At 39.7% G+C, this 24,975-nt stretch overlaps 1 protein-coding gene across 4 annotated transcripts in view; it reads left to right on the forward strand.

The window, feature by feature from the left end:
- Nucleotides 1–24,975, forward strand: part of vps13a (vacuolar protein sorting 13 homolog A) — a 35,150-nt gene that overhangs the window by 3,954 nt on the left and 6,221 nt on the right. For 2 of the 4 annotated variants that reach the window (XM_035657814.1, XM_035657817.1), the window contains exons 9-67: nucleotides 309–389; nucleotides 752–809; nucleotides 1,255–1,382; nucleotides 1,592–1,698; nucleotides 1,813–1,984; nucleotides 2,664–2,726; nucleotides 3,280–3,424; nucleotides 3,579–3,673; nucleotides 3,812–3,954; nucleotides 4,551–4,752; nucleotides 4,847–4,961; nucleotides 5,603–5,739; nucleotides 5,878–6,010; nucleotides 6,273–6,390; nucleotides 6,528–6,666; nucleotides 6,997–7,105; nucleotides 7,247–7,422; nucleotides 7,582–7,738; nucleotides 7,901–7,980; nucleotides 8,104–8,163; nucleotides 8,458–8,662; nucleotides 8,764–8,880; nucleotides 9,141–9,244; nucleotides 9,519–9,686; nucleotides 9,887–10,194; nucleotides 10,350–10,497; nucleotides 10,828–10,999; nucleotides 11,287–11,411; nucleotides 11,519–11,688; nucleotides 12,285–12,538; nucleotides 12,632–12,816; nucleotides 12,944–13,087; nucleotides 13,202–13,411; nucleotides 13,621–13,764; nucleotides 14,054–14,155; nucleotides 14,280–14,432; nucleotides 14,510–14,768; nucleotides 14,869–15,029; nucleotides 15,331–15,434; nucleotides 15,553–15,865; nucleotides 16,224–16,360; nucleotides 16,466–16,760; nucleotides 17,207–17,311; nucleotides 17,493–17,639; nucleotides 17,784–17,915; nucleotides 18,104–18,237; nucleotides 18,995–19,063; nucleotides 20,725–20,857; nucleotides 21,224–21,281; nucleotides 21,544–21,715; nucleotides 22,428–22,581; nucleotides 22,797–22,943; nucleotides 23,127–23,208; nucleotides 23,314–23,383; nucleotides 23,646–23,760; nucleotides 23,937–24,050; nucleotides 24,255–24,400; nucleotides 24,528–24,609; nucleotides 24,750–24,863. In XM_035657814.1, coding sequence (XP_035513707.1) covers nucleotides 309–389; nucleotides 752–809; nucleotides 1,255–1,382; nucleotides 1,592–1,698; nucleotides 1,813–1,984; nucleotides 2,664–2,726; nucleotides 3,280–3,424; nucleotides 3,579–3,673; nucleotides 3,812–3,954; nucleotides 4,551–4,752; nucleotides 4,847–4,961; nucleotides 5,603–5,739; nucleotides 5,878–6,010; nucleotides 6,273–6,390; nucleotides 6,528–6,666; nucleotides 6,997–7,105; nucleotides 7,247–7,422; nucleotides 7,582–7,738; nucleotides 7,901–7,980; nucleotides 8,104–8,163; nucleotides 8,458–8,662; nucleotides 8,764–8,880; nucleotides 9,141–9,244; nucleotides 9,519–9,686; nucleotides 9,887–10,194; nucleotides 10,350–10,497; nucleotides 10,828–10,999; nucleotides 11,287–11,411; nucleotides 11,519–11,688; nucleotides 12,285–12,538; nucleotides 12,632–12,816; nucleotides 12,944–13,087; nucleotides 13,202–13,411; nucleotides 13,621–13,764; nucleotides 14,054–14,155; nucleotides 14,280–14,432; nucleotides 14,510–14,768; nucleotides 14,869–15,029; nucleotides 15,331–15,434; nucleotides 15,553–15,865; nucleotides 16,224–16,360; nucleotides 16,466–16,760; nucleotides 17,207–17,311; nucleotides 17,493–17,639; nucleotides 17,784–17,915; nucleotides 18,104–18,237; nucleotides 18,995–19,063; nucleotides 20,725–20,857; nucleotides 21,224–21,281; nucleotides 21,544–21,715; nucleotides 22,428–22,581; nucleotides 22,797–22,943; nucleotides 23,127–23,208; nucleotides 23,314–23,383; nucleotides 23,646–23,760; nucleotides 23,937–24,050; nucleotides 24,255–24,400; nucleotides 24,528–24,609; nucleotides 24,750–24,863 — 8,370 coding nt within the window. The remainder of the gene's footprint in view (nucleotides 1–308; nucleotides 390–751; nucleotides 810–1,254; nucleotides 1,383–1,591; nucleotides 1,699–1,812; nucleotides 1,985–2,663; nucleotides 2,727–3,279; nucleotides 3,425–3,578; nucleotides 3,674–3,811; nucleotides 3,955–4,550; nucleotides 4,753–4,846; nucleotides 4,962–5,602; nucleotides 5,740–5,877; nucleotides 6,011–6,272; nucleotides 6,391–6,527; nucleotides 6,667–6,996; nucleotides 7,106–7,246; nucleotides 7,423–7,581; nucleotides 7,739–7,900; nucleotides 7,981–8,103; nucleotides 8,164–8,457; nucleotides 8,663–8,763; nucleotides 8,881–9,140; nucleotides 9,245–9,518; nucleotides 9,687–9,886; nucleotides 10,195–10,349; nucleotides 10,498–10,827; nucleotides 11,000–11,286; nucleotides 11,412–11,518; nucleotides 11,689–12,284; nucleotides 12,539–12,631; nucleotides 12,817–12,943; nucleotides 13,088–13,201; nucleotides 13,412–13,620; nucleotides 13,765–14,053; nucleotides 14,156–14,279; nucleotides 14,433–14,509; nucleotides 14,769–14,868; nucleotides 15,030–15,330; nucleotides 15,435–15,552; nucleotides 15,866–16,223; nucleotides 16,361–16,465; nucleotides 16,761–17,206; nucleotides 17,312–17,492; nucleotides 17,640–17,783; nucleotides 17,916–18,103; nucleotides 18,238–18,994; nucleotides 19,064–20,724; nucleotides 20,858–21,223; nucleotides 21,282–21,543; nucleotides 21,716–22,427; nucleotides 22,582–22,796; nucleotides 22,944–23,126; nucleotides 23,209–23,313; nucleotides 23,384–23,645; nucleotides 23,761–23,936; nucleotides 24,051–24,254; nucleotides 24,401–24,527; nucleotides 24,610–24,749; nucleotides 24,864–24,975) is intronic. The other 2 variants (XM_035657815.1, XM_035657816.1) reach the window with 2 other exon arrangements.

Here is a 24,975-nt window from a genome sequence, read left to right on the forward strand (position 1 = left end):
CCTTATTGCCTGTACATTTATATTTTATGGGAAATATCAAATTTATTCTGTGTTTTATTGTGTATGTCATTGCATTTCATTACTTTGTCCCTTCAAAACTGAAACTGAAAGTGAAGTGCCCTCTTTTGGCAATTTGAACCAGTAGGTTCAGTTCTTTGAAATGGGTTTGTCAGCAGTTGTTCTAAGAACCAATTTTATTTCTTTGGACGTGATCCAAACTTTAGAAATCCCTGTACTTTGTCAGCTCTGTTAGATCTCACCTCTGTCAGCTCTACACTACTCTAATTTCTTTGTGTTGTCCTTCTCAGTTGGTTCAACTCGACAACTTGTTCGCCTACTGGAATGTCAACTCAATACACTTCTCCAATCACAGTGCAGATAAGGCTTTGGTGAGTCACCCTATTATTACCGTGTTGCACCTTGTATCCACAAGTATGGATTTAGCCATGCCATTTCTCTGTCTTACTGATTTTGAGTCTCATTGAGACACAACCTCATTATTGTGGTCACATAACAATCAACAGGCCAACTTTTTCACTTTTGGGCAGCAGAACAGTTTCAAAGTTACAGAGTTACAATATGAAAGAAAGCCTTTTTAAAGAAATATAATTTTCTTGGTGAATATTGGAAAAAGGCTCTTGCAAATGCTTCTGAAATTGCTTCAGGTTCCATTAAATATGTTAAAGGTTGAGAATATGAATGTAAAACATAAATTAAGTGTCTGTCTGAACTGCCTGTGTTTTTTTTATAGCGATGTCTCCAGAGCAGCATGGAAATCCACAACTCTCTTACTGTCAGTCATGACTTCAGTGAGTGTCTCACTATCATCCTCTCTTCACATTTTTATACTGTTTTATATGCTCGCTTTAAAAACACATCTAGACAAACTAATGAAACCCACCTAAAAAGCCACATGTTACTTGACATGCATGAATCAGTATTTTGCATATAGACTGTGAATTGGCACTGATGTTTCGTACGGACACTTTAGTGCCTGAAAAAATGTGTGAATCACACAGCTTGAATCATCACCACCAACACATTTGAACAGATTTTGTTTTGAGTTCCAATTGTAGACACAAGCTCACATATTTTTGAAAGGCTGACCTCGCTAAACAAAAACATATTCACAATTTTCAAATACCACAAGTTAGGTTAGTGTTTTCCTATACAAAAATAAAGATCCAAAGTTCATAAAAGATGTCATGCAAAGGTTGATAATTGCTTTAAATAATCTGTTTCTGTGGTCCACAGTATTTCGTCCTATCTCAGCGGATGCTAAACTGCGGATGAATCCTAGGTCAGATGTGGACTTCTCTGCTCCTAAAGTGGACCTTATGGTCAATCTCTGTGAGGTGGCCATTGAACTTAACAGACCCCAGGTAAGTGTGTGTTGTATATAAAGTTGTCTGTGTAAAAGCCTGGTTAAAGATTTTGGGAGAGAAACAGAGAGACGCTTCAGACAAAGGTTTGGAATTGTGAATTCAGAATTTAAAAGGGTGAATAGATAAAGAGGTTGCTTAGCAATGATAAATGCACTTCTGTCAGTGCTCAGTGACGGTGAATAATTGCTGACTTCCTCTTTTTCCAGTACATTAGCATCTTGGAGTTGCTGGGCTCAGTGGATATGATGTCACGGAACCTGCCGTACAGGAAATACAGACCCGTGGTCCAAGTTCACAAGAACTCACGCATATGGTCAGAAAACACTTTGACTTTTTGAATGCCATTAACCATATGCCATGTGATATTTTCTCATTGTTGCATGGTACTTAATATTGCACATGGTGAGATATGCTTTTTCCCTTGCAGGTGGAACTATGTGATCAAAGGAATCCTAGAGGTGGATGTGAAACCTCGTCTCCACATGTGGTCATGGCAGCGCATTCGCCGCCACCGGCAGATGGTAAAATGCTACAGAGAGCTCTACAAGACCAAAATCACCAGCAAGAAACCCAACGAGGAGCTGCTCAAGGCATTACAGGTGAGACAGGGCTGAACTGAATGTGCAGTTTTTCACTTTTATCTCCTGATATCTGAACCGCTGACAGCTTCATATAATATTAGGAAAAGGGTTAAACACAATATTTTTCTGAATTTTGTCTGTCAGAGTTCTGGTTAAATTATAGTTTTTCATTATTAGAAGAAATGCCTCCTCATCCTTGCTTTAAGGGTTTGACTATGAGTTCTAGGCCATTTTGAATAATTTATTGCTAGTGGGACATTGCTGCTTGTGCCAGTTATACTTCAGACCTGCTGTTTTAGCTGGATTGTACGCTGACAAATACCTACTCGACTACAGTGACCATAACTCATTGCCTATATGATTGTAAATGTAACATAATATGCAAGTGGTTAATTTAAAAGACATTACCTCCTCAATATCCTTTCAGTGATGCATGAAGTCTTTGCTCTAACCATAATTACTTACCCCCTGTTCAAACCTATAAAAGGATTGATTAAAGTCCATTTGAGATTGAATATGTATTTCAGAGAAATACAACATTACATCAAAAGCTCTTTTCCTGTCTCTCCTCTGCTCTGTAAGCATCTTATTTTCCTGATGTGATTAATAATGGACATTTAGTAATTGATGCATCCCTGCATGGAGTAGCAAGACGCTGCTAAAAGCTCTAATCCGTTTGACTTGTATCTGTTCTCAGGAGCCTGAGAAGACCTTGGATATTTTTAACATCACGTTGGCCAGACAGCAGGCTGAGGTGGAGGTAAGCTGTCTTACATACTGTACAGTTGGCATCTTCACTTTATATACTTACTTTGTACTGTATAAATTGTAATGACTACAGTATTGTCTTTAACAAATCCTGTGCTCAACTGTTGATGTCCTTTCAATCGTTCAATATATCCAAAAGAAAGGAAAATGGGTTGATACTTCTCCAGTCATGCTAATGGATTTAAGAAGATATAACCAAAGTGATACAAGACTAAGTACAAAACAGAAAGCGGTGACAATTATCAGCGGTTATATCTTGTGGTTGAGGCTTTGGCTCAAGTGTCATACACATACATAAGCTATGTATCACTTTACTTAAGTCCTTTTACTTCACAGCTGCTTAGAAATTCTTATAATGTGACTTTCCTGTACAACCCTTTGACTGTAATTACAACATACTTTTTCTCCTACATTAGATTGCCATTAAATATTGGTGGCCAGCAAAATTATTATATATTATTATAAAAATGTTTGTATTAAATTATTCTGTCATAAATTGTAAAAAAAAGTTAAGGCCTCTTAACTGACTTTTTTAACTTCCCCAGGCGAGCAAGGCAGGCCTATGTATTTACCGTCCAGGGGTTAAGATGGAGGAAGAAGAGTCTCAGGGTTGGCTCAACTGGATGTGGAGTTGGGGAGGAGAGGCTAAAACAGAAAAAAAAACAAAAACAAAAGAGGCCAAGACTGGAGGTAGGAGACATGTACACAAATGATAATCTGCACATGTGGAAACAACATGCTCCAGTTTATTTTGAGTACAGATCATGGTGCTAGTTAGCTTTTCTCACTCCTCATATTCTTTCTATTCCGTTGATTCCCTCTTTCCCCTGTCTCTCTCTCTCAGGTTTTGATGAGCTGTTAACCCCTGCGGAGAAATCTAAACTCTACACTGCCATTGGATACAGTGACACTGCTGCTAATCCCAACTTGCCAAAGAATGTGAGTCACTTTCCTCGACGACACCCACTTCAACTATTAATACGCTTCCGTTTAGCTCTCCATCCCACTCCATAACACAAACTGCTAAATACTGTATCAGATACTTTGATTGTGTACTACGTTGTCATTTCTTTATAGTTTGAGGACATGAAGGTCAATTTTCACATGGAGAGGCTGTGTGTGTCCATCAAAGACGACAAGGACAAAAATGAGATCATCAGGCTGACTGTGGGAGAACTGAAGTCCACACTTACACAGAGACCTGGAGCACAAGCCATTAAGTATGTAATAACCTTTTGTTTTTTGGGGGTTTCTCCATGGCTTTAATGGTATTAGTACTGTATGTTTTAAAGAGCCTGGTCTCCAGGGCAAATACACACAAAACACAGAAAACAAGCACTTCTGTTTGTGTTTGATTAAATTTGTAATAGAAAACCAATGAATGAAATATATGTATACAAAATGTGAGCAAATGATCTACCAGTAGAAGCAGTTCGTGTTTTTACTTTTACTTAACTAAAAAACATATTAACACCAGATCCTTGTAGGGAAATTTTGTTTTTATATGTCAGACTGCAGAGTCTACTACAAAGCAGCAACCTTGTAGCTGGTCTTTTATTTACTCAGCAGGGTGGATACTGAACAATTCAGTTCAATTCAGTTCTATTGTATAGCACCAATTCATAATAGAAGTTATCTAAGGACCCTTTTCAAATAGAGCAGGCCTAGTCCATACTCCTATTATTTATAGAGACCCAATAATTCCCCAGACATCACATGGTCACCCTTTTTGTTTCCAGTACTTACAGTATGTCTCCTCCTTAGGATCCCAGCATGGGTGGCACTAACATTTAGTTTGTTTTCCTCTTTTTATCAGACTCACAGCCCAGCTTAGCTTGTTTGAAGTCACAGGCCTGGCCAGTAACCGGCCTGCACCAACCCTCCTGTCGTCAAGGAAGGCAGCCACCGGTGCAGGGAGCCCGCTGCTTTGCATCCTGTTTGAGACCAACCCGCTGGATGAGAGTGCTAACCAACGGCTTCATGTAGAATCACAACCCTTAGAAATTATCTATGATGCTGTGAGTGGAGTCTCTCTCTCCAGTTTCTGTGCAATATGAGCATGAAAAATAGTGAAAGGGCTGCACATCAAATGTTTTCTTTGTGTCTATGTAGATTACAGTGAACAGCATGTCAGTGTTCTTCATGCCTCCTGATGACCTGCAGCTGGATGAACTCACCAACGCAACCCTCATGAAACTGGAGCAGTTTAGAGACCGCACAGCCACTGGTCAGTTGAACAGACATGTCCAATCATCTACTGTACATCAGGGGTTGATTTCAAGCCTGATCTCAACTCTCTGATAGGCAGATGTTTACATTCTTCAGTCCTTGTTTTTTGGTTTAATTCAATGTGCTTACACACAGCCGGCATGTTACTTAGTCAGTTAGATTGTGGTGTTCCTGTTTATTTTCTTGAGACTGATTGTTTCCTGAGATTGTTTCAAACTCGTTTTTTTCTTGCAATGGTATGATTCACTGTAGCTCATTTAGGTACATTCAGCAACATTCAGCTCTCTGATATTGATAATATGTCATACTGAAATATAGGGATCAATATTTGATATAGTTTTTATCACTGGCTTTTACTTGAAACTCATGAAAAATGTGAATGGCCCTATCTAGAGCCAGAGTTTTGGTTCTTTTACTGTTTATGAGAGTAGGAAATGTATAAAAGGTACAAAGTAAAGCTGCCCTTGATATGCTTGATGTTGAACTTTATCAAGATTTGTCTTTGTCATCATAATTAATGAAATTATTAATGAAAAAAATCTTGTTCATAAAAGTCTACTGTATTTGATCACAAAGATGACCTACTCTTTTTTCTGTTCTACTTACGATTGATAAGTTAATGGCGTTTTGTTTTTTTAGGTCTAATGTATGTGATCGAAACGCAGAAAGTTCTCGATCTGAAAGTGAACCTGATGGCCTCCTACGTCATCATTCCACAGACCGGCTTTTACAATGGCACACAGAACATCCTGCTGTTGGATCTTGGACATTTCAAGGTTAGAAAGCTTGACACTGGGCTGAAAATCAGACCCAGGTCTTACTTTTGACCACATAGTACAAATGATTCTTCTTGAGTTGTATTCCGAAGGCTTTGAAGGCTTTAGATTAACAAAGTTTTACATTTTTCTTTTCAGATGTCCAGTCAAAGCAAGAAGCATCTTCCTCAGCTGTCAGCATGCTCAAGCAACATTGAAGACATCATGTCCAGAGCATACGACAGCTTTGACGTACAGCTGAGCAGCCTGCAGTTCCTTTATAGCAAACAAGGTACACAGGTCAAAGGTTCTTCACGTGGGTTTTGTAGAAACTGAGAGCTCACATACGAGTTGGGAGAAATTCAGAAAGCTAAACTTGTTGATATGTTTTACAGTATAACTCAATTTATACAAAGAAAGCAATATTGAGAAAATTTAAGTTTTTTTTAAGTCTGTGCTTAACTCTTGCAGGCTTTTTGGCTGGACTTTGTCTTAGCCAAGAAAATAATACATAGATGTTTTTGTCAATGTAAAACATTTTCTGTGTGTGATAGATGGCGACTGGAAAGTGGCTCGTAAGCAGAAACAGTCGCCGCTCCACATCCTAGAGCCAGTGGATTTAAAAGTAGTTTTCAGCAGGGCGATGGTTGTCAAAGACTCCCGCATGGCAAAGTAAGTTTGGAGGTTTTTTGTTTTTTTTCATACATCTATCTATTTTTTTCTCCCATGTTGTAGGAATTAAAGACTAAGATTAAAGGCCATTTGTTTGTGTGTATCTTTGTGTTACCATGTTTGCCTATGTGTTCCAGGTATAAGATGTCTGGAGAGCTTCCTTTGCTTTCTCTCCGTATTTCTGATGATAAACTTCGAAGTGTTCTGGAGCTGGTAGAAAGTATCCCACTGCCTGAGAGCAGACCTGCTGCACACGGCACTGCTTCATCCACAAAGGTAAGAATAGTAGGAAGGTCACTAGATGGTCCAAAATGTGGTCCCTGTCCACATTTAGGCTGAGATAAATTATAAAGAGGGAATAACAAAAAATATTTTTACAAAATCCAGGAAGAAAAGGAAATGGTTTCTGAGATTTACTGCAGTCCCTATACTTCTAAATAAATTATTATTAAATTATTATTGTTGAAATTAGAGAATGGAAAACTAAAACAACATGCATATCAATTGATGAATACAGCGTACTTTAATAATAAGTGTCAGATTTGATTAAATTCAGTGAGTTTTTTTTCTGGTTTGGCTCATGTTTTTGTTTTCTTTCTTCCTTAGCCAAAGTCGTTCACCCCACAGCTCACTCCCAGACGACCTCTGAACTTAGCTGACCAGCGCTCTTCTCTCATGTTCGAGTCATGTGAGACCATCAGCATTACCTCACTGGGTAATAGCCATGTTCTCCTCGCTCTCTACCCCTCATGCATCCACACACACGTAGTCATTGTACTAAATACCTTGTAACACTGTTTGTATCTACAGTACAGGGTGGGTCATTGTGTGTGTTTTTGTTTTCTTCATCCCTCAGGGTCAGAGGAAGATTTGTTCTACGATGCTCCCACCTCTCCCATCGGTGATCGACCCTTCTTTTCCGATAATCCCATGCCGCTGCGCTACGCAGACTTAAACAAAAGAAAAAGTTTTTTCAAGGAAGACTCTCAGAAGAACATGACTGACTTCATCATGACATTTGAAATCAGTGAGGTACAGAGAGGTCTTGTTGAACTAGGAGAAAAAAATAGTCTGCGATAGTCCGCCCGTAATGTCTTTTTAAGTCTGTCAATAATTTTCTCATTATTAAAATCTATTTTTCCTTTTTCCTTCTCCGTGTTCTCTTCCTTTATGTCCTCTTTGGTCTTGTAGTTTTCTGTTCAGTTGTGTCGTCTGTCTGGGGGTGAGGAGGTCACAGTGCTCCACTTGGACATAGAGGGTCTGGGCACTGAACTCAAACTACGCACCTTTGATATGACATCTAACACCTACCTACGAGAGATCTGCCTCAAGTGCCCTGAATACATGGGTCAGTAACTGTGTGTCACCTCACCTTTTCTTCAAACAGTTCAGGAGACATTCCTCAAAAATAAAATTTTGGCTAAAGTGGTTGTAAACAGTCTAATAAGCATGTGTAAACAAAAATGCTGCAGTTTTTGATATGTCATGTTTTATTTGTTTCTTCATTTAGATTCTGAAGAGAAGCAGGTTCAGCTGATCACCACTCTGGACAACACAGAGGTTGACCTTCTCACACTGGAATATATTAAAGTATGTGTGATACCAAACATAAAAACCCATTTGTTTACAGTAGTTCCACAAATTGTCAGCATCCTGATTATTTCCCAAAGGCGATAAATGGCTTTCTCATAAAGGATTGTACTTCTTTTCTAGGCTGATAAGAATGGCCCTGAGTTCAAGTCTCAACACAACAATACAGAGCAACTCATCAAGGTGAGGGAAATGTTAATTAAGTACTTATTCAGATTTAGATGCTTGTATGTTATTCTGTCCTGCTATGTTGAAATAGTTTGGAAAATGGATAGCATGTTTATGCACTATCCAATGCTGGAATATAATGCAAATTACATATTTAAAAACTAATATATAGTTTTAGTTTTTTTTTTTTTAGTTTTTTAAGTTGTAGTTATAGTGTAAAAACAAGTAAGTATAAGTATGACAACATAAACAATTGTACTTGACTTCTCCACTAACATTTTAACATCTTGACATTGCATTCCCCATCAGGTGACCTTCTCATCCCTGGATGTCCATCTCCATACAGAGGCTCTACTCAACGCCCTAAACTTCCTCGACAACCTCCGCCCTCCATCCACTAAGAAGGAGTCAGGGCAGGACGAGCTCCCAACCATCCCTGAGGAGGACGAGGGAGAGGGAGAGGGAGAGAGGGAGGAAGAGAAGAAGGAGGAAACTACTGTAACCAGGAAAAAAAGTAATGGTACCCCTTTCAGAGTATCATTGCATCTTCTCTGGCTATCTTCAGTGTATGTCTTCAGTTACTCACCTTTTCTTTCTTGTCACCTTTTTCCACAGGTTCAAAGAGTTCAAAGTTTGCTGATGTGGTAAATCTGCATATCAGAGCTGATCTCCGCTGTCTGAAGGTTTTCATTCGAGGACAGAAAGCCAGGATCTCTGAGATTAGTATTGAAGGTATGGGAGTGTCACGACATCTCCTACTCCATGACCTTGTGTTGTCACTATATCATATTTTATTAATAATAAATGGTGTTGGCATGTCCACTGTGTCCCACCGGTGCCCCCCGCAGCAAGTATGTTGCCACCTTAAGTTCTTTATTGATATCGGTATTATGATGCAACCTTTCTGTTTGTTCCTCTATGCATTGCCCTTGTCAAGTATACCATTAAGTGGAAAAATGCTTTTACACTGTCTCACTTTCTCAACCATCCAGGTCTGGTTTCTGAGGTTCTGATGCGGAAAAAGGAGATGGAGGTTCTGGCCAACCTTAAGAGCATTGTGATCCTAGACTGTGATAAAGATGCTTTTTACAAGAAGGTACAATCAGCAAGTGGCCTTCTTTGAAACATGTTTAGACTCTATGCTAATCTAGCTTGTAAGAATGCACTTAATGTACTCTTAACCATTATGTTCTGTAATATATTCTATTTATGTTTGATCTCTTCCTGTGTTTTAACTACTCGTATTTCTGGCATTCAGTAGTGTTGACCACTAAGCACAAGTCGCTTTGGATAAGAGTAAAGTGAGTCGGTTTCCCCATATAGCTCTATTCATTTTAATTATGCTTTCTTGTCTCTCACTCATTTCTTAGGCTGTATCTATAGCAGATAAGGAGGTGTTTGCCTTCCGCATGGTAAACTATACAGATGCAACAGAAGGAGACGCCTATCTGGACATGTCTAAAGTTGACACCTCTGTCTCACTGACAGTGGGATGCATCCAGGTCATCTTCCTAAACAAGTTTGTCTCCTCCATACTGGTAAGAATCACACATCCCTGTCACAATCCAAGACTTTTAACAGTTCCCACATACACATTTATATGTCAGTCTTATCAGCATTTCACTAATTTGTATATACATTTTTATAAGGTAATTCTAACATTAGGACTCAGAAAAAAAAAAGTTAGTTTGGCATTCCAACCCCAACTCCTACTAATTTATCTTTTTCTTCCTCGCAGGCATTCATCAATAACTTCCAAGAGGCTAAAGAGGCCCTTGCTGAGGTGACAGTCCAGGCTGCGGAAAAGGCAGCGTCAGGTGTGAAGGAACTGGCAGAGCGGAGCACTCGGATCGCTCTGAACGTCCACTTCAATGCACCTGTCATCTTCCTGCCCCAGTCTTCCTCTTCCTCCAATGTCATTGTTGCTGACCTTGGTCTGCTGTCTGTCAGGAACCATTTTGCCAAGCAGCCCTTCAAAAGTACTGCTAATATCCCGCCTGTTGTGGATATAATGACTGTGAGACTGACCGACCTCAAGATGTACAGGTCAGAGAGCAGACATAGTTAGAAATTATGATAAAACGTGAACTCTGATTAAATCTTTATTTGCTGAAAGAATATTTTTCGCAAAGCAGTAAAACAAAATGTGATTGATTTAGAATTACAATAATTTCTAATGTGTGTGTAATATTTTCTTCCAGGACCACATACATAAATGAAAGTTTTCAGGGAGAGACCCAGCTGTTGAAGCCGGTCAGCCTGGACTTAGAAATCCAGAGAAATCTTTCATCCAACTGGTACCACAGCATACCTGACATAGAGATCACTGCTCATCTTAAGCCCATGAGTGTAAGTAGTGCTGTAAGGAATGACTGATTTACAGCAAATGTAGTGTTTTTTTTATAGACTACGTATTGCTATGTGTCATTCCATCTCTTTTTTGTTTCATTTGAACTTTGTTTAAAGATTTCTATTGGATTAATAATTAACAGGCCTACATATTAGGCGATGTTATGGTTTCATTGGTGATGTTTTGTGCTTCTACTGGTCTTTCTGTGTGCCCTTTTGTCTGTTCTGTTATCGGATCCCAAGATTAGGTAGAGGTTTATGGTTAATATCAAAATCAAAATACGTTTTCCCAAGTATAGTATTGTCAAATTTTGTGTCTTTTCCTAACAGCTCATCCTCAGCCAAGATGACATGACAGTGGTCCTGAGGACTTTGAGTGACAACCTGTCAGAGAAGTCTGATGCTGTTCCACCTCCAGCTCACCTGCCCCCGACTGAACCCTCCTCTGACTCTGTATCTAACAAAGAGTCCCAGGGCTCTGGAACCACTGGACCAGCCAGCAGTAAGCAGTTGTGGTTATGCTTGTTTGTGTTCATGTGTGTATAGGGATTTTAAACATAACAAAACCACACAAGAACTAAGATATGTACAATTTTGTCATTCCACAAAATGAAAATTGACCATTAGAGCTTAAGTTAATTTGAAGCATCTATAGGGTTTCCGCACAATGAAAATCCTACAAAAGCTTATGAAATCTGAAAATGTGTTTTGTTCAGATGGAAATATTTTAAACCATTGTAACCAAAAAGTAATGTACCTTTTAAATATGTGGTTTGTGCTGTGCTGTAGGTAACACAGTGGTGACATCTGCTGTCGTGGAGACCCAGAAAAACAGCAAGCTGAAGAACACACTCAAATTAGACTTCAAGTTCGACTCAATGACGCTGGTCTTGTATAGCCCCAATGAGAATGTGGTAATTCATGCACACACACACACAAACACTAACTCTCACTTGCTCACTCACCTACTCAGGCAAAAGTGATGTTGTTAGTCTAACACAGTGTACATGTCATTATCTAGATCCAGCTGTTGGATTCACATGATAAGCAGCTGAAGTTGGCAGAGTTTACTCTGGGCACCATCTCCACCTCCGTCCACATGTTCTCTGACAACTCCATGAAGGCCTCAGTCCGACTGGCTACCTGCCTTCTTGATGACAAGAGACCCAGAATCAAGATGGTCACACCGAGGTACAAGGGACATAAGAATATATTTATTTACACCTCTTTATTTTGCTAATTTATTTACACTTTAACACACAATTAGTTGTCTATGCACATTAAGACAGATATGTCTGCTTTTGTACACCTGCCTATCAAACCATGAAAAATGCCCACACCCAAAGCTAGCGAGAAAATATTTACACTAGTTAAAATTCTACACACCAACCGTATACGGTATGCCATTTTAAATTACAATAGCTTGATTGATGAGATTTTCTCATTCTCTTTCATAAGACGCTGTTGTAGCTTTTGTAATACAGTGTCAGTGTGATTTTACTGACTGGCAGATGTAGAAAACTGGGAGAATACTAATAAAATAGGATGAGCTGTCCTACCATGTAACACATAATTATCAAAAACTTGAAAATATAATGTAGGACAAATTATCTTCAACAAATTGTTTCTCTGTTCTTCTACTGGATATAATCATTTTTCACTCTCTGTCCCTCTTTGATGTTTTTCTTCATCTGTGACTATTTGTGTCTTTTATAATCTCACTTTGTACTCTCCTCCACATCCCTCTTGTTGAGATATTTAACCCCCTTAACCTACATGTTCTCCAGGATGATGGAACTGCGTCCTGGTGCAGAAGAGAACATGATGGTGGAGGTTAGCTACCGCCAGGGCCGTGATGGCACAATATTGGACACGGTGGTGCAGGATGTGTACCTGTGTGCCAGCATGGAGTTCCTGCTCACAGTGGCAGACATCTTTCTCAAGGCCACCCAGCAGGGTTTTGCTCAAGTGCCGCAACCCAAGCACAGTTCAGGGGGAGATAAAAAGAACATTAACTCTTCTGTCACATCTAAAGAATCGAGTGAGTTAAAGAAGAGTTTAATTAATCTGACATCATTTCTATCCTGTATGGCCGGAACTGATGTTTTCCTCTGACTCTCTCTGCTGCTGTCAGCTGCAGCTCCAGCCGTGGTGTCAAAGACAGAGATGAATGTTCTGGTGCGTAATCCGGAGATTGTGTTTGTGGCTGACCTGACGCGTGCTGACGCCCCAGCCCTGGTGATGACCACGCAGTGTGAACTGGTGATGAAAAGTGGTGCAGAGGGATCACAGATGACTGCTGTGATCAAGGACCTCAAGGTTTGTGTTGTCACTGCATTGTTATCCTAGAAAATCTAACCCTGACTATTTTAAAGAATTAAAAAGTTATCTTGCATGCAACAGTAACCAGTATAAAAAAAGTTTGTTATGAATACGGTTGTTGTAGGTAGTGGCGTGTCCCTTCTTGAGAGAGAAGAGGAAAAACAATGTGACCACAGTGCTGCAGCCGTGTCAGGTGTTCTTCAAGAGTGCTCAGTCTCCAACATCCCCGCAGGCTATGGAGGTTTCCATTAATGCTCTCACACTGAAGGTACTGTAGTTGTTTCATTATTAGTACACATAGTGGACATAGTAGAAGTTAAGTCAATGAAATGCATTTCCTTTAAATACAAATGTTAAAAAGTTTGTATGTCTTTCTGCTCAGGTATCTCCAATCATCATCAACACAGTGATCACCATCCAGTCCGCTCTGACTCCCACAGCGGAAACCCCAGAGGAGCTTGATAGTCCTGTTCCTGTGGACCTGTGGCAGAAACGGGGCTGGAAGGAGCTTAAACTTTGGTTCCTAGAAGAGGATGGGGATGAAGACACAGCGTCCCTGGCCCCACTGATACCACAGGGAGAGTCACTGCAGGTATTTAGCTGCACTGTAACTCAACTGATAAAACTATACGGTTGATTGATTGTATGCTATAATAGTCCGTTTTTATATTTTTTCAGTTTTTATTTATTAACTTTTATATAACAACCCATTTCTGGTATTTTATTCTATATGCACAATAAAAGACATTCCAGATTCATAAGAACAGTTTGTTTCATTTCATTGGCTATCCATCCCTGCAGGTGACCATCAAATCAATCTGTCTGACTCTGGAGGCTGGAGTGGGACACCATACTGTTCCCATGCTTCTGGCCAAGTCCTCATTCCATGGAGATGTCACAAACTGGTCCACACTCATTAACTTACACAGCGAGCTTGACCTGGAGGTAACACACACCAGCACTACACACATTTCCTAACCATGTGCCTAGAAGCTTTCACTGTAAAAATCCCTAGTACAGTGTTTTACCTTTGCTTTCAGTGTTTTTCTATATAGTTTGGTCTATTCACATATGAGAAATGCACATATTCATTAAAATTATATATTTTTATACGTTGTATAGACCTATTGATTGTTATCTACAACAATATTTAAAACATATTCCCACATGTTGGCCAGAACTCATGTAGCAGGTTACTAAAGTTTTCTTATTTTGTATTGTTTTTTGCCTTTAGGTTCACTATTATAATGAAGTGATGGGAGTGTGGGAACCACTGCTGGAGCCTTTAGAAGATGAGACAAGAGACGGTTTCAAACCATGGAGACTGGAACTGAAGGTACTGATGTATATAAACACACACACACACACACACACACACACACACAGTATATCTATGCTCACACATTCACACACATACAGGTACACACAGCATTTCTAACTTTTTACTGTCCTATAACCAGATGAAGAAGAAGCCAGTTAAATACACACAATTGTCAGATGAAGTGGATTATAATGTCCCAGACTATAAAACCGTCATCGTCATCAGCAGTAAAGACCAGCTCAACATCACCCTCTCCAAATGTGGACTGGCCATGCTGAGTAACTTGGGCACGGTAAGAGAACAGTTGTAATCATTTTAATAGGCAGATGGGCAGTCATCTATAACATTCATGTTCTTGACTGTCCCCAGGCATTTGCAGAGGCTGCCAAACAGACTGCTGACTCCTTCCAGACGGACGAAGCTCCGTTTGTAGTGAAAAACCGCCTGGGCCTGCCAGTGTCCGTCCACCACAGTGAGATGTTTTGTCCCATCGGCCAGCAGGGCGCCAACCGCACTGTGATGCTGCAGAATGGGGAAACCCTCGCGATGGACTATTCAACCACAACGGACTCCGACCAGTTCTCAGCCATGATTTCCTTGAGTGGGAAGGACTACTACATACAGCCTAGTAAGTTATCTTGTATACACAATTATAATGTATGTAATCACCATTGTCACTATAAAATTAAATACATATGAACTGCTCTTATTTCCTCTGCCCTCTCCAGCGCCGATGGGCCACACCTCAGCCAGTGTGATCCCCCTGATCAAGGTGGGCAGGGGAATGTACAGTGTAATGCACAAAGAGTCGGGAGTCACTCGTTTTCTGGTATGTCAGATTTACCCTGTGGAGGGCAGCAAGTACATCAAGATCCGGTCTCCTTTCCAGGTACTGATTGTCTTAAATACATTTACACATTTTTATACTTATATATTATGGTATGTTGTAATGATATAAATTATGCTCTCAAGATGCATATTCCTTCCTGGATCTCCTATCAACATCATCCTTTAAGCTAATTAAATATGTATTAATGTCAATTAGCCAGGCAGTTCCTATAAAAGGCTGCAATTACTGTATATCAAGACATAATGCTTGTTCCAAATTTAAGAACAGGATTACAGATCAAATTTAAAATCCAAGAAAATAAATCTATAAATCTTGATTGTTTTTGTTTCCTCTAATGCAGATCATCAATCATTTCTCATTCCCATTCAACGTTTTTGAAGGATCAACATGTCTGGGTAGAGCTCTGCCTACTGAGGAGTTCTGTGTGCCTCTGGACTCATATAGGTGAGGTCAAACACATAAACACACATCGTCACACAGTCCCTCTTCATCACACTCTATTTGCTGTCCTGCACACCAATATACTCGTTCAACCGCATCTACTCTCTGCTGCCCCCCTCAGGTCTGAGCTGAGCCTTCAGCCGATAACAGAGGACGACGCTGACAATCAGGGTGAGCAGTTCGAGTGCTCAGAGGGTTTCAGTTACGAAGACGTCAGCAACAAGCAGCCCGAGACACGCCTCCGACAGTCCTGCCGTCGCCGTGGAGCTCAGGGTGGTGTGATGATGGTCAACATTGTGCCAGTAAAAGATGCTGTGACATTCAAACACACTGGAGGTGTTGGGGAGAACTTTGATGTTCCCTTTGTGCTTCACCTGTGGCCCTCTGTCCTGCTACGCAACCTGCTGCCTTACCCCATCTCTTACAAACTAAAGGTATTGGATTTGTCTGGTAATCACTACTCAGGTGGGTCGTTAGAGATGTGTGGGTTTGCATGTTTCAGCACACTACAAAATCCAAATTGTGCAATACAGTGTACAGTCAATGGTTTATTGGAATTGATGCCTGTATAGTATATAAGTCTAATTGCAGAGACTACTACTACTCCTGAAGTTGCATAAGCAATATTTGATCACAGTGGATATTTCATGTAGTAATGTGTTTACAATATGGGTCTTTTTTTGGTTTTCCGGGTTATATTTTTAACACCACAGCTTGTGAATGCATTGATAAACCCCTGGTGCTCCAGATTTACTGTTGTTTTCATGTCCTTCTCTGCCTGCTGCTCAACAGGACAGTGGAGTTTGTGCACCTGAGGCCACTCTGAACCCAGGCCACTCTGCCCAGCTTCACACTGCAGTCATCAACCAATCAAGTCTCCATCTCTGCCTGCTGAACTATCTTTGTCAGGACTGGTCTTCTGAGTACAGGTTTGACTTCAATTGTATTTTGTGTTGATATTATTATTATATAAAATCAACTGCCCTCTGCAATAACACTTCTCATCGGAACAAACACATTATCTTTTCTTGCAGATTACAGAGTGACCAGGAAGAGATCACCTTCATAGTGTTCCAGTCTTTGCGAGAGAATGACGAAGACGACGGTGAAGGGACGGAGAGGAAGAGAGAGGAGTTGGATATAGCAGTACATATTAAATATGACCTGGGACAAACAGTGGTTGCTATCCACTCTCCATATTGGATGATGAACAAGACAGGCAGGTTGCTGCAGTACAAGGCTGACGAAATCCACCGTAAACACGCCCTGGACAATGACATGCCCCTGCTTTTCTCCTTCAAGCCCCGTCACTTCCTGAAAAACAATAAGGTGAGAGGGTTTAAAAGTAAATGAAAAGAAAGTTTATTTGATGTTTTCTTGCTTGTGTTAGGGCACTAGCATTCTTGCTTTTTGAAATCTAGATTTTTTTTTTATTATCAGGACCAAAAAGACTACAATGATTTGTATTATGCAGCTTTAAATGGTGCTCAGACAAATATATGGTGACTTGAGATCTGAAATCTACAAAAATTCTCGTAGTTGATTAATCACGTCCTACATTCTTTTTAATTTATCGCCTTAAATGGTCAATTCAAAAGTCAGAATTGGGAAATTATCTCTGGTATCAAAATAATATTCATAAATTTGTCTTTAAGAATACTGACGTTTGAATATATCACACAATTCGATAGGCAAATCCAAAGATCCAAATTCATAACCTCTTGCTGTCATTTCCAAGTGTATATGAATGTGATGTAATTCTTTTCATCCCCCAGGTTCGCCTTATGATCTCAGACAGTGAACTCTCCGATGAGTTCTCCCTGGATACAGTTGGAAGCCACGGAGATGTCAAATGTAAAGGCCACTACAAAGATTACCTGGTAAGATTTTGCTACAGAGGCTGATATTCAGACATAAATTATTTACTTATTGTCACATATGTTTTAATTAAAGATCCAGATGTATTGGGTCTGAATGAATTATGTATGTAACCAAGGCAGGTTTTGTTATTGAGTACATAATTGTCATCTGTGTATTTGTGTGACGTCTGTCTGACCTCAGGTTGGTGTGAAGATTGATGCGAGCAGTTTCAGTCTGACTCGCATGGTGACTTTCGTGCCGTTTTACATGCTGGTCAACAGAACCAAGCACAGCGTCTTCATATGTGAAGAGGGGCAGGACAACTGGACGGAAGCTCATCCAGAACAGGTCAGAGCCAGACCAACTATTGTTTCCATCTGTGTTTCCTTGCACATGCATTTATTTTATAACACTGCTGTTATTTTACAACTTTGGCTGATGAAACCCTAACTGTACAGTGTTATTGAAGGTTTTGTTTTGTTCCACATTTAGTCAGCCATTCCCTTCTGGCCTGAGAACGACACCAAGCGACTAAAAATTAAAGTAGAAGGTTGTTTATTGCCTCCTCGGACGATTGACTTCACACGACCAGAAAACTGCCTATTGCTGCATCTGGACAACTCTGTAAGTAGACACACACACAAAGAAGTGTTGTCCCTTCATTGGAAGTAATCTATTTTGCATCTGTGCTAGTTATGTGGTAGGTATGTGATAAATCAGATAAAATGCACTCAAACTGGCTTCCAAAGTATTTTTCGAAACCTTTATACCATATTCCAGTATGTGGACTGTTATTTGTTTCCTTTCTGCAGGTGGGCGGGATCATTGTAGATGTGAACCTGTCAGAGCACTCAGCCACAATCCGATTCTCTGAGTACCACGACGGCGCAGCTCCTTTCCTCATCATCAACCACACGAAAGACCAGACTCTGCAGTTCCATCAGAGGTGAGAGAACAGAAGATTACAAATTAAGATGCGGCAAATAGAGGTTAGATATTGATGGGATGAAGGATGTCAGCGTGGCTCATGCCATTAAACATGTAACAGAGATCTGGTTTTTAACACAAAAATGAAAAAAGGTTAAGTGGGGGGTTCAATAAGTGAACGGATTAAGATGCAAGAAAGAGGAAGGAGACTGGGAATCGGATGAGAAAAAGAAAAAGCTTGGGACCTGTTATTTTTTAGTTATTTTTTAGTTATTTCCGTGTTAGTTGAAATCAGTCCTTGCATAACATTTCCTACTGCTTTATTTCACAATATTACAGTGTTTCGCTGGTGTAAGTGTTGTCTGTGAATATGCTTTCAAAGTGCTCCAAGTTTTTTTTATGTTGTGGATGTGCAACATTTGCCCTAAGATGAAGTGTAAACAGAAAATCAAAATCAAAGTAGGATGTTTTGCCTGTTGTGCTGTTTCTATTCATTCAGCTTCTGATTTTTAGTTTCTGCTTATTTCTACCTTACCAGTTTTTTTGTTTCTGAGTGAAGTCTTTTCATATTCCTCACTTTGTAAACAACAATTTTACCAAAGATTTACATTTGCATTTCACTGGTATGTATTATGCATATTTGTTGACTCTTTTACTACTCTTTTTTAATACTCTTTTCTCTTGTTGCAGCAGCCTTAAACAGAATAGTTTATAATAACTAACAGTGTTTGTTTTTGCTGATAGCCATTTATGTTTTTGTGTTGTGGGTTATGCAGCGCCCGGACAGAATCTACGTGGGTGGCTGACGAGCTGCTCGACCTCTCCTTCTCAGTGGAGGAGGACAGGTAGAAAAATGTGAAAAGGGGAAACTCTTCTGACACACTCTGAACTCAGAAAGTTGCAGAAAATGAATTAAGAATGGGAAGGAAGATAAAGAATGAATGAAGAACAAAATCTAAAATTGCTGCATTAAATAGTTTGCTTTACCTCTTCATGTAGGTGCCAAATGATTTATACACACTGAGAAAAGAAAATAGGGAAGTTGAGTTGAGATTTTCCTTCACAGGAGATGTCTCCTTACAGTATGTGAAATGTTATAAATGTTATAACAATTTACATGCAGTGTGGAAACGTAGTACTCTGCCCTCACGGCGTGCAGGTACACAGCTATGCAGCAAGATAAACATAGTTCTAGTACAGGTTACAGGAAACCAAGTATCACCAGTGAGAGACACAACATCAATAGGAAATACAGTACAGTAATTAATCTAGTAAAAATACACATAGTCAACAAAAGTAAAAGTAAAAAGATTAAAATACACTAGAGTAGCCCAACAGTAAAGTAATAGTTATTTAGAAGTCTGTATTAGCAGCACATTAGCCTCTGATAGCCTGTATAATGGCTAGCCTTTGTAGAATGAGGGAGGAAGCTGAGGATGACACCAGAATGTAAAAGTACAGCATGAAATCCAAAAGATCCTGAAAGATCCAACCATAAGATCCATACTATTTAACAATTTACGAGGCAGGCTAGAGGACAGAAACACACAAATAATGCAGCGTGTAAATATGAATTGGTGTAACATTCACTTCAGTGTAACAGCACACTTGAGTGCAGAGTGTGGTCAGATCAAGAGGGCAGGTACTGTTAAGTAGAAGGAGACCGCTTCAGCTCTGATCCCGGTTTATCTGTGTAATCTGCTCCTCACCGTCACCAATGAGAAATAAATACTGCATATACCTTGGCAAAAATTATATCATTTTACATTATTGTATTGTACTGATTGTACAAATAAGGATTGAGACATTGACATCCACTGTATCACACTATCTATAAGTTATTTATTTATAAAGGACATGCTATAATACTCTTCTTTATTGATCTGCTAATTTAAGGACCATTGGGTTCGAGTAAAAGCAGCAGATTAGACATCTAAACCCATTTATGCATTTCTTGCTATGTTCTGTTATCAAGTGTTAAATCATCCTTACTTGTAGATTTTTTTTTATGCCGCTGACTGGATGGGATTCTGCCAGTGGAATCACACCTCTTGCTTCTTCCAATAGTTCTGTTGTGTCGACTAGTATTCTCTTGTTCTCTGTCTCTGTAGGTTATGGCTTCTTTCATTTTCTTATGTCTGCTTTGTCTCGTCTGAATCGAGATCAGTGAACATGCGTATTTATACCTTACCTCTCCGGGAGAGGTATTGAGGACTTTTCGGTGTTGGCCGTCATACTGTTATATTTCTGTGTGTTTATGGGAATTGTTTGTGTCTTCTGTCAGACAGGTACTTTGGATTGGATTGGGTTGTCATGGCGTTAGATTCTTGGTGGCTGGGCTGTTATATTGTCCTCTTTTTTACTGTCAAACTGTACTGCCGTCTGTCATTATTTGCTTCCTGTCATCTCAAATCAGTGGAATATTATTTCTTGATTTTAGTTATAAATGATGTTACTAATACATACGGTATGTGTGTGTGTCTGGGTGGGTTTCATGTGTGTGCAGCTCTCAGAAAGAGGCGGAGCAGGAGGAGCTGGAGGCTGGGAAAGCTGTGCACTACACCTGGACCGAACCCACTGGGTCCCGAGAGCTTTTTTGGAAGTGTGGTACTTACAGTGGGAAGCTGAAATGTGAAGAGGTACTGTAATGTACCTGAGACACAATAATGTTTGAGATTGAGGCATGATACAGTATTTATTTATTTATTAGTTTACTCAACAGATGCCTTACATCCTCACCTTGTGCTTCTGACTTTCCTTTCTAGTGGATAGCAGGAATCAGTCTATTAGTTTATTCTATTAATATTAAAGACAAGTATGTTACCTTACACATAGACCTTGTAGATATCACATCAGTACTTTAGCTATTCTCAATATTTACATGGAAAATTTTAACACAGGTGCTCTTCGTGAATCAAGTAAACAAACACAATTGCTAGATGCGATACTGTGATGTTCGTTTAAACAGTGTGTGTTTGTGTGTTTGTCTGCTCTTGCATCTTTAGGATCTGCGTGTGGACATGAACAATGATGGAAAATTGTTTCTGATCTCCTTTTATGAAGGTAAAGTACAAGTAGCTTGAAATGAAATGCCCACACCATCATAGCCTTTCTTTACACAGTCTTATATTCACTTGATTTTCACGTATGGATCATAGGGTTCAGGTCTAAGCTCGTGTTCATCCATTATTAATTAAATAACAAATCCCTTATCCCGAAGTCCTACCAGCTTTAGTTACACAATGCTGTAACTGATGCTGGCGTCTGATCGCCCTGAAGGTGGGAAGGGAAAACAAAAATGTTTGGGTTTATTGTTGATCCAAAGGTCTCCAGCGCGTTGTGCTGTTCACTGAGGAGCAACGTATATACAAGCTGCTCTGTGAGAGTGAGAAGGCGCAGCTGGCCGAACAGGAAACCATCTTGTCACTACAGAACGTGGGTGTGTCTCTAATCAACAACAGCAGCAGCCAGGAGATCTCCTTTATTGGGATCACAAGGTAGATAACAGCATCGTACACATTGTGTACACATATACACATCTAATAAAAAGTACAAAACCTGGCCAGGCCCGAGCCCATAGGGCATGTGGTCATGTTACGAACATGGCTCAACATGACGTAGACATTGATGTTTGCTATTGTGTGTGTTCTGTAAATTACAAGTCAACATACAGTTCTCTTATTTGCTGTTGAGATTGTCATGACCAAACACATCCAACCTCAGACATTATAGACTTAAGACTCAGAGACAAGTTTTGATTGGAATCATAGACACATCAATGACCTTTTTTGTGTTTTATTAAACGCTTGCTGGATTATCGGAATTTTACACAGCCTAGATAAAATGATTTTGCTGCTGAATGTACTGTATTGTGTCCTTATACACTGTACCTCAATTCAGCATTAATGAGATGATAGATGATAAACGGGCTCCAGCAGAAATCGCTGCTTGTGCCATTGCAAAAATACAGAATTTTATTTTATTTTGTAATATACAGGTGTAACAAAAGTTTGAAATGTAAACATTCATTCAAGCTGAAATAAGATTGACTTATATCAGTCAAGGGTGCTGTGTTAAATGTTTGTAACTGTGGAATAACATAGTAGCAACAGAACTTTTTTTTTACCTATAAATCATGTAGTCATACATATATACTATGTAGCTATATACCATGTAATGAGTTTACGCTCTCGTTTTTTCCTGTCATAGCTCTGATGTGGTGTGGGAATTAAAGCCTAAGAAGAAGAGACGGTGGAAGACTCTGAGCACCAAAGAAGCTGAGATGCTGGAGAGCAGCTTCAAAACTTACACTGAATCTGGACCCGTGGACAACGCCATCGTCGACCTGGAAAACAACTACCAGGTTAGAGGCTAAATACTGTGGATGCAGATTTCCTGATTCGAACCAGTGACAAGTGATTGATAATGGCACAAATGAAAGCATGTAACCCATGTAGAGTGTATATTCATAAAATTGTCTTTAAAAAGCGGGAGCTGCAGGTGGTTAATTGATAATGAGCATAATCATCACTTGCAGGCCTATTTGGTCAATTGGCGGTGTTTGTAATTGTCATCCAGGTGTACTTTACTACCAATGGCGTGGATATGCGGATGCTGCAGCCGTGTGATGCTCCTCTCAGGAGGAACTTCCTGCCTGGGGTGAAGGTGGAGTACAGTGTCTCACCACGACAGAGTGCCTACCGTGTCCAAGTCCACCGCATTCAGGTGAAAAAACAAGTCAAATATAAAAATAATATCTTCCTCTAATATCCACTACTGTATAAACATGTCTGTATTACAGTACTACAAGTCATCCTATTACCTTCCTTGAAATTTGTTCATTGATGAGTTCTTAGATCCTTTTTCTTCTATTTACTGGCTTCAAGTGCACATCCTTTCCTCCCACAGATCCAGAATCAGCTGCCAGGAGCCATCTTCCCCTATGTTTTTTACCCTGTAAAACTGCCAAAATCTATCACCATGGACTCAGGTCTGTTAATCCAAGTTTTATTTCATGCTTAAATTTAGCAGTATGTGCTGTTTATTTGCAATATTTATAGACTATAATATGATTTTATTTATATTTTTTCTACAGAACCCAAACCTCTAACTGACATCAGCATTGTCACCAGAACAGCAGGGCACTCCGATATCTCTCGCATCAAGTAATTGTTTTTTCTTGGAATCTTTTCTGTTGCGATGCACTGTACTGTGTACTCTGTGTTTTCCATCTGCTAATTGATTTCAGCAGGCATGAGTTATACTTTGATTCTGATTGTGATCAGCCCCCTACTATCCCATTGGCCTGATAACCTTTCGTGGTTGAAATGCTTTCCATTGTAGCCTCATGCTGGCACATAATTCCTACATCAAGTGTTCCCTCAGTTTTTTTTCCCAAATATTGATGGGAATGTCTGTCTACCTCAGGTACTTCAAGGTGTTGATTCAAGAAATGGATCTGAAGCTCGATCTGGGCTTCCTGTATGCCATCCTGGACATGTTCACACCCGAGAATGCCAGCATCATGACCTCAGAACAGGAGGTCAGATACTCTCATATTCAAACACAGTTTACACACTCTGTGTTTGGTTCAGAATCTGTGATACATTAATATAATCTTTATTTACTTGAAGCCTAATAGAGATCCATTCTAACATTTGTGTTTCTCTGCACGTACATTCAAATTCCTGCGTATTTGTTCTCATGTTACTCCTCTAGGTGGAACTGTTTGAGAAGGATATACAGTATATAAAGACAGAACTAAACGATGTCTCTGCTGCTGACACCACTCCTATCAGCCTCTATGAGTACTTCCACATTTCCCCCATCAAGGTTTGTCCAGTATACAGGATGTAAAGCAGCACATTTCTTAATTGAATCAAACTTTGTTTTCTTCATCTTTGCAAATTTACTATTGAAACTGAAAAAAGCGTGAATAAAACAGCATCAAAATCTATTCACAAGCTAAGTGGAACACTTCTCTTGTGAGTTTAACACCAGAAACAGCCATGCTTATTTGTGTTTTTGTTGTTGCAGCTGCACCTGAGTTTCTCTCTGAGTACGGGAGGAGAAGACGGCCTAAAGGAGAAGAGAGAAACCGAACTCATTCCTGTCCAGTCCCTCAACCTGCTGCTGAAGAGTATTGGTGCCACACTCACTGATGTGCAGGACGTTGTCTTCAAGTATGAACGCATGCGAATGCCCAAATAGACAACACATAAATCACACACAGTAGCATTCATTTATTTGTGTGTGATTTGTTGTTGGGAGGAATTTCTGCTACTTGACTGATTCTGTCATTTATTTCAGGCTGGCCTTCTTTGAGTTGACCTTTCAGTTTTGTACCACCCAGCAGCTACAGTGGGAGGTCATCCGACATTATTCCAAGCAGGTAACACGCATGCACAATGAGAGAAAGCCATAGTAACTCAGAGTGGTCATGTGTGAAAGAATCTGCTGCTGAATGAAACCAAAATCAACCAGCTGCTGGCTAAGAGTCACCTTACCAGTTTCTATATATGCATATTTCAGGCTATTAAACAGATGTATGTGCTGGTGCTTGGCCTGGATGTACTTGGAAATCCTTTTGGACTGATCAGAGGACTGTCAGAGGGAGTTGAAGCATTCTTCTATGAGCCTTATCAGGTAGGAATGTAATACTTCTACTGATAAGTGCTAAAATAATGTATCAATGTTGTGGCATTAAAAAAAAGTTCAAATTTAGTGCTCATCACTTCAGATTCATTTACAGTCTACA

This window comes from Morone saxatilis, unplaced genomic scaffold (assembly GCF_004916995.1).
Source record: "Morone saxatilis isolate NCDOM2014 unplaced genomic scaffold, NCSU_SB_2.0 Contig16, whole genome shotgun sequence".
NCBI classification, from domain to species: Eukaryota; Metazoa; Chordata; class Actinopteri; family Moronidae; genus Morone; species Morone saxatilis.